Source organism: Danio rerio, chromosome 20 (assembly GCF_049306965.1).
Source record: "Danio rerio strain Tuebingen ecotype United States chromosome 20, GRCz12tu, whole genome shotgun sequence".
Lineage (NCBI taxonomy): Eukaryota > Metazoa > Chordata > Actinopteri > Cypriniformes > Danionidae > Danio > Danio rerio.
Genome location: NC_133195.1, coordinates 28725859 through 28744883, shown reverse-complemented (window position 1 = coordinate 28744883; position 19025 = coordinate 28725859). Strand labels below are relative to the sequence as shown.

Below are 19025 nucleotides of genomic sequence, written 5' to 3'. Positions count from 1 at the left end.
TGTTGTTGAAATTTTGTAGTTTATAATTTCCCCCCAATATTTCACATTAATTTAAATGTGTTGTCTTTCTATTTCTACAGATGTTAGATGAATAAATTATTATTTTGATAAATATATATGTTTAATAAATCTGTTTTGTTTAAATGCACCATAATATATTACACATATTACCTATATTCACTGAGAAATGGATAAAAATATTCATTTTCAAAATGGAGTGTACTCATTTATGTTGAGCACTATATAATATATATATATATATATATATATATATATATATATATATATATATATATATATATATATATATATATAGTGCACAACATCAATTATATATCATTTTTTTAACCATTTTAAACACAAATAGTTGTTTTGTTACACTAACCATATAGTTAATACTGTAATAATAAAATAATGTGATTAAATAAAGGTAATATATGATAATGAAAACAATCTTTTTCAGGTGAACATTCCATTCAAATGTCTAAACGTGTCAGTGAACCGACAATAAAACTTATTGAGAACCGAAAAGACCAAGGACAAAAAAACAATATGCTGCCAACGTGTTTCGAAGAGCGTTTAGAGCACACACATCCTGGAAATGACCTGGCATTCATGCATCACACCCATGGGTGAGGAGATTTCCCTGACAAGAGGAAGGAATTGTCTCAACAGGTTAAAATGTGAGCAAAGAATTCAACTTTTTTGTGGACATACCGAACCAGCTGTGATTAGACAGATAGCTTTCCTCTGTTTAGTCTTGAGTGTTATCTCGTCAAGATTCCAGCTGATCTTCTCAGCTGCTTTAAGTTGAAAGAATGTGCTGTACACCGGTCGAGAAGAAAAATAAAAATTGATTGCCCATTAGACTATTACGGTAGGACATTTTTGACGCGTGACATTGACATTTGTGTTGTTTACGGTAATGACGCTTTACGTTCATGTGCGTTCAATCTGAAAACAGTTCCTGTTTATATTTGCTGTCAAAGTGTTTTTATGGCGCGTTTATTGGAACAGCCTTCAGTTTTCATAGGTAAATTACACATTTAACGTACAGTTTTAGTCGTTAAATGTCAATATTGAACACAGAGAATGCATTATGTCGCTCAAATGCTAACGTTACACATTTAATTTCGGGTTTTTAATGCACAAGCCGACTGATTATTAAATCTCAAAATATGAGGAATTGTCATTAATGTGAGACCATTGAGAGCCGTTAACTAGTAAGAAATCATCAGGCTGTGTTGTAAAGGTAGTGGCTCATATGTTGAAAAAACAACAGCCGACAGTGACTCACTTCATGACCTCTCCACCATTTCTTGCTAATTTTTAGTATGTAGGTTATAAACGAGGTGTGAAGAATAATATTTATCACCAGCCATCACAAACACCGGGCTTCTGGCTTCTGGCCTAGTCTGATGTGTGTGATCGTCGGATATCTGCGAGTGAACCGCCAATGTCTGTGTCCGCCCTGAGACTGATCCGCGTGCGGAGGCTGAGCACCTCCGGACCCGCCGTGAAGAGAGCACTGCCATGGAGAGACATCAGTAAGGATTTGACACACAGCCTAAATTTTCTCTTCAATAATAACAATAACCTGCAGAAAAAAAGACCCATTACAACCGTTGTAAGGGTTTTTGGTTTCTACCACAAATACCATTAAAACATTAAATCATATTTTTTCTTACCATCCAAACCAGTACATTGTAATATTTTCTAATGTGTTTCGGAACATATACTGTGCTATTAGGATTGATTGGTTTTAGCATACCACCATAAAAGGCAAAAATAAATAAAAATCAGTGGAGACTATTTGAATTCCCATCAAAAACATTACAATTTCTAATATAATCATCACAAAAAAAATGATGTTTTTTATTTTTTCATTATTTCATTTATTTTTTATTACATTTTTAATCAGCAACTTCATTTTAATTATTGATTTGACACGGACGATGTGTTGTCACAGTGAAAATGTAAATTAAATAATTTATTTTTAATTTTGGCAAATATTTTGCAAACAGTGTTATATAATGAAATTGTTATTCTGATTTTCATTTTAATTTCCAATGTTTATTTGATTTATTTAAAATCGGCAGGAATTACCTTCCATATGATATATCTTCTGCCACAAAAAAAATACAAGTAATCACAACAGTTATAAATTATACTGTTAAACGTGAAATGTCATATATCAATCATTAGATAATTAATAAATACATAAATAAAACATTAAAACATCAAACCAAAACTACTTTTATATATATATATATATATATATATATATATATATATATATATATATATATATATATATATATATATATATATATATATACTTTTATATATATATATATATATATATTTTTTTTTTTTTTTTTTTTTTTTTTATGCTACAATTCTGTTGGCCCTTATATACTATATGGTTTATTGTTTTGTGAAATTGAGTAATTCTGAATGCTGGAATTCATCTCTTTTGTGTATAGGAAGAATAGCAAAAGTGACTGGAGCTATAGTATTTGGGTAGGTGTGTTGTTTTCTGTTTTTTGCATGCATGTTGACAAGCCATCAATAACATTTGACAAAGAATAATGGAACATTCCAAGTAATATATCATCAAGCCATATTTGTTATCCCTCACAAATACGTGATTCTGAATAGATCATGTTTGCTTCCACAGAGGCTGTGTTTTCATTACATATGAGGTGGTTACTCTTAACCAGGCCTTGACAATCGACACCAGTGCCATATTACAGGAGAAGCAGAAGTCCTACATCTACCCCACTCACAGCACTAATAGGGAGCAGGAGAGCCTTGCTTCTGGTGCGTGGAAATTTAAACACTTTTTGTGCTGGAGAGAGTGTTTACATTTTTCAGTGACTCAAAAGATGCATTTGCATTTACATTCATTTTTCGAATACAGCTTGCAAATGTGGTATACTACCATACCAATAGATATATGAAGATATATGATATATGTATATGATATATGAAAGTGCCAGGGTAGTTTCAGATTTACTGAAGAATATACTTGTTAGAGATGAAATGTGAAAGTTTGAATGAAACACAGAAAGTAAAATTTTTTCATTTTTAAAAGTTGTTTGGTGAAACTGCAGTGCATAAATTATATTTTTATCTTCTTTTTGCAAGGATATCATAAGTCTTTAGCAGTGTTGCCAGATATAGCAAAATAGATATAGCCCAAAAGCGGTCCAAAACCTGCACAAACGCACAAAAATACACCCAATTTGAAAGTGAATTCATTTGAAATTGGGATTAAATTGAAATAACCTAGTGACTTTAACTGTCATAATTTTTAACCATGCAGCAACCAACACCAGCAGTCACAGAACCACAACATTACTGGATCACATCGAAACATTGGCTGCCTCTTCTCATCCACACATTGCACTTAATGATGTGTAGATTACACTACATAGTAGAGTATATTTTACTTTTCAAATGGGGTATAAATTCATCCCATTTTGGCACTTTAAATTCTTTTTAACATAATTAGGTGCTGCTTGTCAATCAGACAACTCTTCTATGTTTGTTCTTGCGGTCAATTGCAAAAAAAAAACGATTAATCAAATTGTCAAGAAAAAAAAACGCTGTGAGTTTAACTGCAGGTGCTGCTTGATGCACATGCACGTAACCTTCCTTTCCTCTTGCGGATGGACCCACGACGTTTGCTCTATGCACTGGTCACTACTAACTGAATATGGTAGGAGCACACAGTAATGTTTTGTTTAATAAGTTGCATATAAAATTTACGTTTTAAAACCACCCAAATTTTGTCAACCCGCCAATGCCATTTTTTACCCGCACAGTCAAATTTAAAACTGCCCAATCTGGCAACACTGGTCTTTAGATTAGATTTTATTGTTTGATATTGTATTTTAGATGTGCTGTTTGATTAAACTGTATAACAGTTGTTTGTATTACATTTGAAACTTAATATTTGCCCTCAACATTTATTATTTGTCCAGGCCTTACAATCAAAACCAGAAGGGAGCTTCATAAAGCAGCAAGAAAGTTTCTTGAAATTACATCAAGAGTTCTGCATCACCCACTGGACGGTGAGTAGGACAATTCTTGTCAATGCTTTTAAAATAATATAAATAAATATATTGACAGTAGGTACTGTCTAAAAGCATCTGCATAATTGCAGTATACCAGAGGATGTGCATTTTAAAACACCTAGGGACAGTGTGGTTGCATTGCATCTCAGGAAACATCTGCATTTGTTGACTGATTTTTGACCTAAATGTCCCCTGTAGCTGCACAATGAGGAACTGACATAGAGTTATGTTCTTTTTTAAATTGGGAAGGTACTGTATTTTAATGTCTGTACTGTTCTTCTGCATAATGTGGACTCTGATATTCTCTGTCTTCTTTTTTTAATCAAAGCATACTTGAGAACAGGTTTGTGACTGAAAAGTAGTTTATAGTTTACCGTTCAAAAGCTTTGGGTCTACAAGATTTTATTCTATGAAATAACTTAAACTTAACACCTTTCTTCAACATGAAAATGATCAAATTTACAATCAATTTAAAAAAATAAATAAATGTTTTAGAATAAATAGTTTAAAGTACATATGAATTTTTCAAAATTGTTAAGCAGCAGAGCTGATTATGGAGCAGGAAACTAGCATTTTAAAAATGATTTCAGCCTGGCCATCAGAGGAATACCTTGTATTGAATTGTATTTAAGGTTATTCAAATACAGTTGAAAGTAGAATCGAACCATTTGTTTAAAATGTAAAACATTACAGTTCTTTGATAAACTAAATGCATCTCTGATGAAAAGAAATAAAAAATCTACTTGAGGCCAGACTTTTGATTGGGTTCCAGTGAGGAGAATAAGGGGTTATTACCACAGAAGATATATTTTCATCCCTCTGCAATTCTTTTATCATTTGTTCTTATGTAAAAGTGCTAGATGAAATCATTTAACTGTCACTTTTATTTCTTTAGCAGAATATTGTGCTTGACACCGTGTTCTAAAAAGTGTTCAACTGTTTTCTTGTCTAGTATTTTTGTGCAGCAAAAACAAATTCTGTGTAAATGGCCCCTAAACTGTACTGTAGAAGTAGATTAGACAATATTAGAGACAGTCAGAAGTACTGAATTCAGCATGTTTAACTGAAGGCATCTGTTCTTACAGTTGCCTTTTGTCAAAATATGTCTTAATTCTAACTTTTGGCAAAATATTTTTTTTTACATATCAAATAATATAATATCATAATCTCTACTTTGTTTCCATGTTTTCTTAAAAAAGCATGTGGTAATGTTTGTTCCTATCAGAGCATCTCAGTCATCTAGATGCAGATCCTCATGAATGTGCTCTATGGGTGTTGTTGAAGAGAAGTCGCTCTGCTGACAGGGCAGTAAGACATCTGGCGGTTCAGGAACTGGCTCACAATCACCACTGGCGGGGTGAGACATGGCAAACTTCAAATTCTTATAGATTTCTCCAGTTTCAAGATTGTCTGACTTGAATGGGATAGTTCAGGCAAAAGATTTAATTTACAGTTAATTTACTCACCCTTAGGCCTTTGAAGATACAGTACTGGTATTGACTATTAGATTTTAGCTGAATCTGTGGCCCTTGGTATTTCGTATAATGCAAGGCAATGGCCGTTCGTTTTCAAAATTGAAAATAAATGCATGCAAACAACTCTAAATCAATTCCCATGGCTCCTGATTATATGTGTTATGTAGTGAAATGATTGGTCAGTGCAATTGCTATTGATTTTTTTTTATTTTTATATTTATATATATAATTTTTGCCGGGGGGACTAATAAATAATTATACGTTCAATCTACTTAAATTTTTTTAAATCAGATAAGTTACCTAAATCGATTTGTGTTTGGAAAAAATGAATGAATTGTGTGGAAGCCTACATTTTTTACAGTGTGTATGAGTGCGTGCTTACACATTTATCATCAAACGACCGGAAGCTTCTGTTCACTACACCCAGTCACATGCCAAGTTTTGTTTGCCTAAACTGTAGATTGAAGCTAATAATACTGTAAATAATGTTTAATTTCTTATATAGACCAATCGTTTCGCTTCTTAAGACCTCAGTGTATCATTCAGGAGCCAAGAGGATTGATTTAGACTGGTTTGCATGTGCTTATTTAAAAAAAAAAAAAAAAAAACTGGAAGCATTGACTGGCACTTTAGGAATCACCAAGGACCACAGATTCAGCTAAAAATCTTTTCAAATATTTTACTTAAGAAAAAATGTCTTGGAGGACCTGAAGGTAAGTAAATGAACGGTTAATTTTTATTTTGGGGTAAACTATCCCTTTAAGGCTTTAATGTATCAGCAGGAGTGATGAGTATTTATTTTATTTTGCCTCTTTGTTTTCGGTATCATTTGCCATTACCTTCCATTTTAAAAAGCCCCAAAGTTCATAGTTTACATGGTATGATTTTTAGGTCAACGATCTATTAAAGTCAAAATTAGAGTAAAATATTTTTTATTGGGTAGAGATTAGAAACGTATCACTAAACAAACTCTGATTGGTCATTTGTCTTTTCCATCACAGATTATCAGTACCAGACTGCAGCACAGGTGGTAGATCAGCGCACAGCAGTGGCCCTTGCACGCATACCTAATGTAGACCTGCGCTTCTTTCTGCCTCCTCCTCCACTGCCGCATACTGAGGATGTGAGTAGCTATTAAATGAGACAACTGTTGAACTGTTATATAGTATCAGCTACATGTGCTAATGTTTTGTGCATGTATAGGATATATCAATAGAAGATGGACTCAGGCAGTTACTGGCATCTCTGCCCCAGTCGGATGTGGATCAGTGTGTGCAGTACTTCACTTCTCTGGCACTTAGAGAAAGCAGCCAATCACTCGCCTCTCAGCGGGTGAGACAAACACACTCAAGCAGAAGAGTGCAATAGGCGGGTTCTGGAAATCCCATTCATTTTCTACATAATGGAATTCATACAGTTAGCTATAAGATTTATTCTTTGGTATGTGCTTTTTAAGCCTTATTGCAACTTATTTAATAGTGGAAATCCTGGAGAAAAACAAAATGATGCTCTAGAGAAATCTCCAAAAAGGTCTAAGCTAAATGTACATTATCATATTGGAAGAATCTATCACTTAAATATTTGTTATTTGTGCATATTTTGCAATATACGTTTTTAGTTTGTATGTACATAATAAACTGTTTTATATTAATAGTTTGAAGCTTGTAATGTTGTAATTTACTTTTAATGGGTTGATTTAGTTCATCCCTCTTTATAGAAGACTTTTTACTCACTATGAAAAAGTGAATGGGAGAAACAGAGTCAGTCTGTTAGTTATGCATTTTTTGGTCTGTGGTTATAGGGAGGACTGTGGTGTTTTGGGGGAAATGGATTGCCCTATGCTCAAAGTCTGACTTCTACCCCTTCTGAGAAGGTGGAGACGTTCTGCCTGCAGGCCCTGGTGCAGCACTCAAAGGTGAAGACTTACAAACTCTGCAAAGGGACATGTTTTGTGCAAAGAGGAAGTAACCAATGATCAAAGCAAACAGGATGCTTCTGATGTTTTTTGTATTTTTGAAATGCAGCTAGAGTTTGACTTTTGGTATTAAGGAGATGAATAAATGCAGTTAATTTTGTCCCCCTTAGGTTATTCAAGATGAGGGTCATAGTTTTCTTCAGTAGTACTTTTAAGAATTTGTTTTGCTGAAATAGTGGTTGATGGCTACCAGCTTATATACTTGGATACTTTGAGTGTCCAAAAAGCATATACAGGCAACACAAAAATATTTGTTGTGGCTCTTGACGAACAATGAGTATGTATAATGGCAAATAATCCATCTGTGCAAGATTATTAATTACAACAGTATTCCCTTTAATTCACGGCCTTGCAAATGTTTTATTCATTTTTTTATGCACCAAGTAAAAATGATTTAGCTACACATTTTTGGGTGGCCTGAAGATAAGTAAATTAACAGCTAATTGAAATTTTTGGGTGAACTAATAATATCAGTATTTTTATATTTAGACATTCTTTGTTTACAGGTTCGCAGTCATTGTGAACATATTGTTGCTAATGGAGGATTGCAACTCTTGCAAAGAGTCTACCAGCTTCGCAGAGACTCTCCCAAAATTCAGCGCAACATTGTGCGAATTATTGGAAATCTCGCCCTGAATGAGAATTTGCACACAACCATAGTACAGTCAGGTTAGTTTTGTGTTTAAATTTTACTGAATAATGGATGAAAAGTTGTTTCACATAGAATGTCTGTCATTAGGTTGGATGTCTGTCCTGGCTGAGATGATCCAGTCACCACACATTATGCAGGCATCTCATGCTGCTCGTGCCTTAGCCAACTTGGACAGAGATGCAGTAAGGCAGAAGTACCAGGATGGTGTTTACATTTTACACCCACAATGCCGAACCAAGTAAGCATATTAAGTTATTTGGACAAGCTAAATTTCAAAGGTTTGCAGTTATTTCTTAAAAAAGTAAAAAAGAATAAAAATGCTATATTGATAGACTTTTTTCTAAGCAGAAAACAATTATTATCACATACTGTATTTATACCATGATTTACCGAAGGCTCTAAGTGACACTAAAAGGTCATTCAATGTAACTATAGCATGGTTTCTGCTACATTCATTCTTTCATAGCGGGGCGCCACACCAAAATTCATCCCGGCACAGCTACATTACAGCTTCTCATTCACATTCAGTGATTGTTTTATTTTTATATCAGGTTATAATTGCTCCAAAATGCATTAAAAGGTAAGTGAATTATAACAGCGCAAACTTTTCTGTCATCATAGTAGTGGTGCTGTCATTTGTTTAACTCTTTAAGGTGACATACTGACTTACTGACAGGTGCATGGTGCGAGAGGCCAACAAACACAACATAGCTTTCATGATGAACACAGTTTCCATAATTATACTTTATTTATAGATAAAGGTCTATGGTTTTGCATACAATTACATTACCTTGCTGGAGTTAATAGCCATTTCACTTTACTTCAGGACACATTATTGCTGCTCTGTTGGTCTATTGGAGAAAATCATAAATATTCCTAGTAAATCTAATAAATGTTGGAGACATACTCGTTACATACAGGCACTATCTTTCTACTTCTCCATTATTTTTCAAACCACTAGATTTACAAAGTTGTCAGCAAGAATGTTTTATTAATAGAAATATAATACAATTTTGTATGATCATTTATTATTTTATATGTATTTAATACGTACCGTTAGATGTTGTTTTCCTTTACAATGTATATAAATGTTTTAAACTAAGTTATGCTAAGGCATTATTTCAACATTATTTTGCCAATTATTTTGAATATTTATTTTACGTTTATGTTAAACTTAAGTGGCATTTTATTTCAATATTTAAAAGTGATATTTAAGTTATATTTTGCCTTTCTGTGTAACAAATTTTATTTTTATTTATTTGTTTTATTCTTTAGTTTTACACAATGGTTTAAAAGTCAGTCTGCTGATTGGGTCTGAATTAACCATTTCTAACTCTCAGTCAGCCAATCAAAGCTGATGTCCTCTTCGTTCATGGCCTCTTGGGAGCAGCTTTTAAAACATGGCGTCAAAAGGACTGTGATGTGACTGATGATGAGAAGTTAGAAGGAGTCAGAGAGGACTACACTGAATGCTGGCCCAAGGTCATATATTTTCCTGAAACCACACTTACCCAAATATCATTTGCAGTGTAATGGCCTTTCAGGGCTTTAGATGTATTTTTGAAAGTCAGGAATTTAAATCTTATTTTGCATTTTCCACAGTCATGGTTGGCAGCAGACTGTCCAAACCTCAGAATCCTGTCGGTTGAGTATGACACACATTTAAGTGACTGGAACTCTAAATGTCCTGTCGAAAATCAAAGGTAAATTTGAGCAATGCACATTCCTAAATCACGTGATTGACTCAATGTAGAGTTTCTGATGTCATTGTTTTTTATGACGTACAGGAAATCGTTGGCCTTCAGGAGTCAGGAACTGCTGAGGAAGTTGAAGGATGCAGGTGTAGGAGAAAGGCCTGTGATTTGGGTAGCCCACAGTATGGGAGGTTAGTTAATGGTGGGTCTTAGAATAACCAGCACCCAGTTATGAAAGTAAAGCTTTCTGGAATCTCTTATTTTTAATCTGTCGATATATTTTTTTACAGTAGAATAAAAAAATAAACCATATTGCAAATGATTTTTAACCAAGTTCACTAGCATGTGATGTCCTTTTATAAATGATCTTCTAAACCATGTTTAAATGCACAAGGGCAATTTGATACAACCATAAATTTGTATGGGATTTGCTGGATTTGTGCCACTTCCTTTTTTCCCTCTCTTTTCTCTGTACTACTCATTTTATGTACATAATGTTATATTATGGTAAAATATGCTGTAATGTAAATGTATATTAAACATTATGTAAATAAAATGTCTTCAAGTCAAAAAGCTTATATATAAAAGCTTAAATACAAATACAAAAAGCTTATATATTATATTATATCTGCTTATGTATTCATATCTGATCCAGAAATTTCATATTTCACCTAATAATCTCTGCAAACCCTTTTTATCAGACAATTAAGGTGCACTTGACTGTAAATTGTTTTGTTAAGAGAAGAAATATTAGGATGAGTTCAAACTTTTAGTAAAGCTTGGACCAAAAACAGAAACCAATACATTGAGTCCATTTTGTAATACCGTTTATATTTCAGAAAATGTTGTAATGAATTGTACAGCCCAGTATGTAGGTAAAAACCATTTGTCATATGGAGACTGATTAAATAACTCTGTCATAACATTTGTCATAGGCTTACTTGTAAAAAAGATGCTGTTAGACGCTGCGAAGGATCCTGACCTCAGTTCACTGATCAAGAACACAAAGGGCATTCTGTTCTACAGTGTTCCTCATCACGGCACCTTCATGGCAGAGTATTCAGTGAGTGTTCGATACCTTCTGTTTCCCTCCATCGAAGTCAAAGAACTGTGTAGAGGTATGACATGTTTTCTTTTTGCTTTCTGAATATTAGTACAATATTAATTCCTCCTGATGAGATTAATACAGATCTCATTCACACTTTAGCTTTCATGTTTACCTGCTTTACCTCAGACTCTCCAGCATTACGGGACTTAAATGAAAATTTCCTGAACATCGCAAAGGATCGTGAGTTCAAGGTTCTTAGCTTTGCAGAAACTGTGCCAACCTATATTGGACCAATGCTCAAAATATTGGTGGTTCCAGCCCATTCAGCGGGTAGGTCTTATTAAACAGAAGACATAAGCTGTGTCCCAAATGGCACACTATACACTTTGCACTTAAGCACTTACACACTCAACAGCATAGTGTATGTATGTAGTGTCGTCTCAAATAGTACCCTAACGGTTCTTTTACATAGCAGAAATTCAAACCGTTTGCCTGATGATGTTTGACATCCAAATTAGTGAAATAAATGACCAAACTACCAAATAATATTTGCAATGAGTAGAACCACATTCACCATTGGGAGGCGCTATAATTAATCTTGTTTTAAGAATTTTGCTTTTACATTCCAAAATAAATAAATTAATCCAATCATTCGAGCCTGAAAGCTCTACCTCTTCTTCTATGTGAGCAAAGCAGCGGATGTTAAGTGTGTGAAGTGTCCATCATACAACACTTCATTTTACTGGTTGAATAAGTGCATCATCCAGGTATCTAAAGTGCACTAAATCTTTTTAGACTTTTCAGTGTGAACACACTATACTTATACTATTTATACTACAAAATGCCGTAGAATAGTGTGCAATTTGGGATGCACCATATTCTTCCTTGTCACCATTTGTTCATAACACAGGTGTCAAACTCAGTTCATGGAGGGCTGCAACTCTGCAGTTTAGTTTCAACCCTAATTAAACACACCTAATCAAAGTTATTGAGTCCTTCGGGCTTGATTGAAACCTACAAGTAAGTGTGTTGAAGCAGGTTTGGAACTAAACTGTGCAGAGCAGCTCGGGGAATTGAGTTCGACACCCCTGGTTTATAATGATTGTTAGTTTTAGGTACCTGGTATCACGGTTTCCTCTTTTGCTCTTTCAGATCTGGGTATTGGAGACCTCATCCAGGTGGACGTTGATCACCTCAACATCTGCAAGCCAGAAAAGAAGGACACGTTTCTTTATAAGCGTACTTTACAGTTTATTCAGGATGCTCTTGGGGGACGTAGAATTAAGTGAAAGTCTTTACAGTTTCAATTGCTTTCTTAAGGATTTAAGCATCACTTTTTAAAAGATAGTGTTATCTATGACTGCCATGAAGGAAGGAAGTTTTACAATTGCAACTGGAGCTTTTTGGACATCTAAACTGTAATGTCCTGTACATTTGAAATACCACTGACATTTCACTTGTATTGTTATTATTATTTATGCTTGCCATATGAATATGTATTATGGTAAAATCCTTGTTTAACTTTTAATGTTTTACCCCTTCAAAGCCTTGTACTGTATATCATTTCAGAGTAATTTGAATGAGCACTTGTTAGCATTTATTTTAACTAGACATAACAAAAAAAAGGATTATCAAACTTAGTATGTTTACTACATCACTGCACATTTTTAAACTCAGTTTTATTTATAATATTTATTCTACTTGAACAAAATAGACATGCTAATGAAACCTTGCCTTGTTTTTTTTGGTTCACCAGCTTTCTTTCTACTACCTCAGACACACAAGTACTGATGTTGCTGTAATTGCCAATACATTTGTACTAATTCACTGACCACAGTACTTTATTTTGCCAAATCTTTGTCATGTGAATAAAGTTTTGAATCCAAACTTTCCTCTCCAAGAATAAACACTTTCACTGTAAAGCAGGGCAACACCGTGGCTTGTCCTGGATGGGTAAGTTGCCATTTCTGTATGGAGTTTGCATGTCCTCCCCGTGTTGGCATTGGGTTTCCGGGTGCTCCGGTTTCCCCAACAGTCCAAACTGCAAAGACATGCTCTATAGGTGAATAGTATATGAGTGTGAATGGATGTTTCCCAGTTAGGTTGCAGCTGGAAGAGTATCCGCTGTGTAAAACATATGCTGGAGAAGTGGGCCCTGATGAATAGAGGTACTAAGCCGAAGGGAAATGAACGAATGCACAGTAGCGGTATTGTAATGCAAATGAGTACTCTAATCTCTATGACACACTATTGTAACCGTTAAATAAAAAGGGATTAGTATTCGCAATTCAAAACAGATATGTCCCAAATAATCAAAGTCTTCAGGATTGCGAGAAACTTCCAGGTGGGTGTTGTACTTTTCTGTCAGGGTATGAGAGCAGTCAAATAGGATCTGAACTGCGCTCCAAGCCAGCAGAGGGTAGTGGAGTTGACTGGTCCAATACTAGTCGGTGAGTAGAGGAAAACCATTGTTTCTAAACGCTAAATAGTTTTCTGACACCAGTCACTGCAACAAAGTAAAGTGGCAAAAGACAATAAGAATGTTAGTGTGTATGTTTTAACGCTGTCTTTAAAGTATAGGTTTAAGAGCTGTAAACAAAATGTAAAATATTTGTAAGGACTAACGTCATTCATGGTGGACGGCTTTGTTGCTATTTCGTTTTCTCTCATACAGAGCTTTTACTGTACCTTTACTGAAGCAGCAGTAAGTTACGTTAGTGTTAACACACCCCGTCCAAAATGGTCAACGTGTTGAAAGGAGTTCTCGTTGAATGGTAAGTTTTACATACCACTGCCATTTAAAGCTGCACTGGTCATTTTACCTCAATACAACATTTAAACGAGAATCCAACGGTGGGTTTATTTAAGAAATGTGTTAAATCTAATGTGCTTACACACAATGTGGATTCATATCCGATTAGTAGAAAATAGGGCTGCACAATATATCGTTTCAGCATCGATATCGCAATGTGATCACAATGTTGAGTCTGGATTATAATTAATCATTTTGCTATAATGATTCGTTTTATTGACTTGTTTATAAAAAACAAAGACTATGCAGTATTATTTTACATCTGATTATTTAATTCATGTGTACCTGAATACATTTAGACTCTTCAGAAAGCAATAAAATGCTGTTTATTTAATTAGCAATTTTTTCTTTATTGAATTCATCTATGCTTGTAGGTTGCTTGTTATATGTTATGAATCATCCCAATCCGTCTAAAATTATAAATTATTTACAAACCGTTTTTTAACTAATCTGGTGAAATTGTATTCATATTGCAGTGTATATCACGGAATAAAAATTATTGCAATGTATATTTTTTCCAATATTGTGCAGCCCTAGTAGAAAAGTACTTTTATTTTACATTTTTACGCCACTAAAGCAATGTTGCTGAACAACTGTTCACTAACGTAAACGTTACTTGCGAGAATATAATTACAGTCGACAGATGGTTAACATTTATTCACTGTTAAACGGCAAAAATCAGTTCAAAGCATTTGAAAAATGTGGAGAAAATATTAAAAAGTCTTTATTCACATGGCTAATCTTTAAAAAACCTACGCGTTTCGGAAAAGAACAGTTCTTTGTTTTATAAAGGCAAAAAACTGTAGTTTTTTTATGTGAATAAAGGCTTTTTAAAATTTTTTCCATATTTTTCGAGTGCTTTGGATGGATTTTTGCTGTTCATTTTGATGAATCCCTTACCCAAAGAGCACCGATTATATAAGCTACCCCTGAGCACGTTTTGTTAGATTTTGGATTTATTCACTGTTACCTGTAACTAAAAACTTTTTCTTTACCACGAGGCAACATCCTTAGCACGGTATCGGATCAGTTAAACTTTCAAATTGTGCAGTATTTGTGAACTTAATTCTGTTTATTGTCACAATTTCGATGGTTTACTTCCTGAGAAGCAACTGAAAATAATTGAGGTAAAGTTATTTTTTTATATTTGTTCATTTTAAAGCTCTCTATATCGTTTACCACGCTAATTTGAATATGGGGTCTGAAATTTAATTTAAGTATGACTTCAAAACAACATTAGCACGATTTAACTGACAGTGAACAATGTTGTACTTTGATAGTTATTGGCTGCTTATATGATTTTCCTATTTAGAATTTGTAAAGAATACTTTTCTGAAATTATATTATAAGGAGAAAATCTGAATATGCAGGATATAAAACCCACTTTACCTCAATCTGAAAAAAGCCAGATGTCAATAACATCAAATACAGGCTTGACAAACCTCTATTCTTAGTGCACCTTTAAAATAAAAGTCATGCTCTAGTAGTAGTGCACCTTCATATATAATTCTCTCTCTTTTTTTTTTTAAATGTGACCCAGTGATCCAGCTATGAAGCAGTTTCTACTATATCTGGATGAGACGTCAGCTTTGGGGAAGAAATTCATCATCCAGGATTTGGACGACACGCATGTTTTCATCTTAGCTGAAGTTGTGCAGATTCTCCAGGAGCGAGTAGGAGAACTGATGGACCAGAATTCATTTCCCATCACCCAGAAATAAACATCTGAACCTTGACAGCAAGACCCTTCAGTCTGTGGGAGCAGATGGATGTGGAGATTCTTTCAGCACAATTGCACAAACACAGATGAAGCTGAAATATAGAGACGATGACTGCCTACAGGGATGATGATGTGTATTCTCTTTGGTTTAGTTTGACTGCAAAGTTCTTTTATCTGAAAAAAGTATAACTTTAAACTGTTTATGTTTTTAAAGACATATGTTTAAAAGACAGAGGCTGTCCTGTGTTTTGAAAGTATTGTTTTACATGCAAGATGGCATTGCCTACAAATAGTTATGTTTTACTGAAAGTATATGTCATACTGAATGCAGACGGGTGATGTCTGTGATTTAACTTCATGCATAATATGCTTAGTGTCAAATAAACAGAAGAATTCAACTAAAGTATTTAATGTGTTCTTATTCATTTGTCTCCTCAAAACATAGGATTTAATTTGATCTACTCTGTGGTATTGCCAGTTTGTGTAGGTTTAGGTTCCCTTCCTGTTTATGTTCTACAACACCAATACAAGCCTTCAATATTTGATCCTGAAACTGGTAAAAAGATTTTACCTTGTGGTGAAGGGAAAATTAAAAGAGTGAACTGCATTCGATTTGAAAAATATCCAGCATGTCTTAAAGAGGAAGTAAAAGTGGTGTGATGCACTCATGGAAATACCTGAGAGTTGACCTAAAATGAAAATGGCTGTACAACATCACAGTTTAAAGTAGTTGTTCACCCAAATATGAAAATGTACAAACTAGTCAAAGTTAGTCAAACAAGAGCAGTAGATTGTAGATTTTATAAACCGGTCATCATAAATGTAAAAATAGTAGAGCAGGTCTCACATTTGAAGTATTTAGGCACATTGAATTTTGATAATAATGTGGCTGTTTATTAGAAGGCAATAAGCACCTTAGTCTCCCCAGCAAGTTGAGAAGTTTTAATGTTAGTACACAGACTTTAAACATGGCATATAGATCATTGGTAGAGAGTGTTCTCACATATAATATTGTTTTATGGTTTGGTAACACAACACTTGGAAGAAGAAATTATTGCCATTTATTAATCAGGCAAATAAGATATCTGGGTAACACTTTACAATAAGGTTCATTAGTTAATGCATTTACTATCATGAACTAGTCATGAACAACACATGTACAGCATTTATTAATCATAATTGAACATGTACTAATGCATTATTAACATTCAAGTCCATGCTTGTTAACATTAGTTAATGCACCATGAGTTAACATGAACTAACAATGAACTACTGTATTTTCATTAAGTAACGTTAACTAACATGAACAAATACAGTAGTAAATGTATTGTTTGTTGTTTGTTTATGTTAGTAAATGCATTAATTAACATTAACTAATGAGCCTTATAGTAAAGTGTGACCAATATCTGGTTACAAAACAACATACACTCCAGATTCTATTTGACTCCTTTATGGCAAAAACAGCAATTAGCAATTTTTAAAGATAGTACACAAACCCTCTTCACTCAGCTTTTGAAATGTTCCCATCAGGACGCAGGTTTAAAATTCATTGAGCACGGAAAAATGCTTATAAAAAGTCATTTATCCCAATTGCAGTTGTTGTCCTAAGTCGGATGGATCACTGTATGAAGTGAATGTGGTGGTTGTAAAAAATGATGCAGATGTATGCAGTTGTTGTCTTAAATCCAGTGTTAAAGACAAATTTCCTTTCTGTGCCAAGCAGAGCTGAAAAGAGAGCTGAAAGCCTACAAACATTGACATTCAAAGTAGGAAAAAACAAACAGTATGGAAGTCAGTGGTTACAGGTTTCCAGCTTTCTTCGTAATATCTTCTTTTGTGATCAATGGAATAACGAAACAAGTTTGGAACAATCGAAGTGTGAGTAAATGATGACAGAATTTTCTTATTTCCTATTAAAAATCTCCTCTCTTATTTCTTGTTTATCATATATTTGTCGGTCTATGGCTCCATATACATCTATATTTGTATGTGTGTGCCAGTCTTTAAACATCTATCCATCTGTTTGTGGTGTCTTGTCAATCTATGTAACCATTTATCTTTCCATCTGTCTTAGGTCTGCATAATATTGGAAAAACGTGATATTGCAAGATTTTGTTTTTATGGTATTTATATTGTGATATTAATTTCATAAGAGGATTTAAACAACTCTAAACATTTATAAAGAATTCATTGTTTTGCACTGTAATAATTTTGCAGCGAGTGCATTTATTATAAACAAATTACAAGCATAAATGAACACAGACCAAACATACAAATGAAATCGACTGTATGGTTATGGTTTTCTGTATATTCTGACAGTATTCAGGTCAATGTAATATAATCAAACAATGTAATTAAATGCAAATTAACACTGTAAACGGTCTTTATCGTAATAATAAATTAATATCTTTGATAAAGCTAGGATTTCTTTTGCCCAAATGGTTTAAATTAGCTTGAAATCATAGTCACATGCTTTAAAAGCGATCTGTCTAATCTGTCTGTCTCTCAGTCCGTCTATTTATTAGGGCTGAACGATATGGGAAAAACCTCATGTTGCAATATTTTGTTTTATCTACATAGCTAGATATTGATATTAATTTCATTAGGTGATTTAAACAACTTTAAACATTTGTGAAGAATTCATTGTTTTACATTCTGATCATTTTGTAGCGCATTTATTATAAAGCTTGATAAATTACAAGCGTAATTGAATACCGACCAAAGATACAAGTGAAATAGATGTTATGTTTAACAGTGCTTTATGGCTTTCTGTATATTCTGACAGTATTCAGGTAAAATAACAATGTAATGTAATCAAACAATGTAATTAAATGTAAAATAACAATGCATTAAAATAACACTGTCTTCAATTATTCATTTTCCTTTGGCTTAGTCGTTTTATTTATCAGGGGTAGCTGCAGCGGAATGAAGCCCCAAATATCCAGTATATGTTTTACGCAGTGGATGCCCTTCCAGCTGCAAACCAGTACTGGAGAACATTCATTCACACTCAGTCACACTCTTACACTATGGCCAATTAAGTTTATTCAATATACCCATAGCATGTGTTTTTGGACTGTGGGGAAAACTAGAGGAAACCCACGCTTACACAGGGAGAACATGCAAACTCCACACAGTGTGCCAAGCACTTGCTGTGAGGCGACAGTGCTAACCACTGAGCCACTGTGTCACCCCAAATAGTCTTCATTGTAATAAAAATAATATCTTTGTTGAGGCTAAATATTTTATGATGTATTGTGCACAAATGGTTTAAAATCTGTTTGTCTATCAGTCTGTCTGTCTTTATATACCAATCAGTCACATGCCTTTGGCTTAAAAATAAATCTGTTTATCGATCTGCCTGCGCCTTTCTGTCTGTCTACTTTCTCCATTGTAAATCAAAGCATACAGTAAGCTCTGCAGTTTTTGTTGTCATTATGATCACTTCAATGACTACGCATTGAACAGCCTTTTCATAAAAACCTTTTTTTAAATTGAAAATGTTACGGTAAATAACGTAGATTCGTAGATGTCTTTCAACCCTCGCGCGTGTTCACAGTGAGTTAT

The 19025-nt window shown here is 33.9% G+C and overlaps 3 protein-coding genes across 21 annotated transcripts in view; 2 read left to right on the top strand and 1 right to left on the bottom strand.

The window, feature by feature from the left end:
• Window positions 1-884, bottom strand: part of syne1a (spectrin repeat containing, nuclear envelope 1a) — a 329974-nt gene extending 329090 nt beyond the window's left edge. Inside the window, exon 1 of the mRNA XM_073933275.1 lies at window positions 718-884. The gene's annotated coding sequence lies outside the window, so the exon portion shown is untranslated. The remainder of the gene's footprint in view (window positions 1-717) is intronic.
• On the top strand, window positions 607-12813 carry serac1 (serine active site containing 1). Of its 17 annotated transcripts, none has more exons than XR_012395651.1 (17): window positions 607-683; window positions 1379-1547; window positions 2487-2523; window positions 2681-2823; window positions 3990-4079; window positions 5308-5439; window positions 6559-6680; window positions 6761-6889; window positions 7359-7472; window positions 8039-8201; window positions 8272-8422; window positions 9525-9666; window positions 9787-9887; window positions 9972-10080; window positions 10814-10996; window positions 11113-11256; window positions 12079-12813. XR_012395651.1 is itself a non-coding variant. In XM_073933027.1 (17 exons), exons 2-17 carry the CDS (start codon window positions 1457-1459, stop codon window positions 12213-12215), a joined length of 1977 nt encoding a protein of 658 aa, XP_073789128.1. In that variant the 5' UTR covers window positions 607-683; window positions 1379-1456; the 3' UTR covers window positions 12216-12813. The 17 variants fall into 17 exon arrangements, 9 of the variants coding, with proteins under 9 accessions (XP_073789128.1, XP_073789125.1, XP_073789124.1 ...); XR_012395649.1 differs by having other exon boundaries at window positions 1341-1547; XR_012395647.1 differs by having other exon boundaries at window positions 1334-1547.
• Window positions 12814-13324: 511 nt separating this feature from the next.
• On the top strand, window positions 13325-15864 carry gtf2h5 (general transcription factor IIH, polypeptide 5). 3 transcript variants are annotated; one of them, NM_001243148.1, is made up of 3 exons: window positions 13325-13376; window positions 13601-13700; window positions 15279-15864. In NM_001243148.1, exons 2-3 carry the CDS (start codon window positions 13666-13668, stop codon window positions 15457-15459), a joined length of 216 nt encoding a protein of 71 aa, NP_001230077.1. In that variant the 5' UTR covers window positions 13325-13376; window positions 13601-13665; the 3' UTR covers window positions 15460-15864. The 3 variants fall into 3 exon arrangements, with proteins under 3 accessions (NP_001230077.1, NP_001289673.1, NP_001127834.2); NM_001302744.1 differs by having other exon boundaries at window positions 13325-13442; NM_001134362.2 differs by having other exon boundaries at window positions 13325-13468.
• The last annotated feature ends 3161 nt before the right edge of the window (window positions 15865-19025 follow it).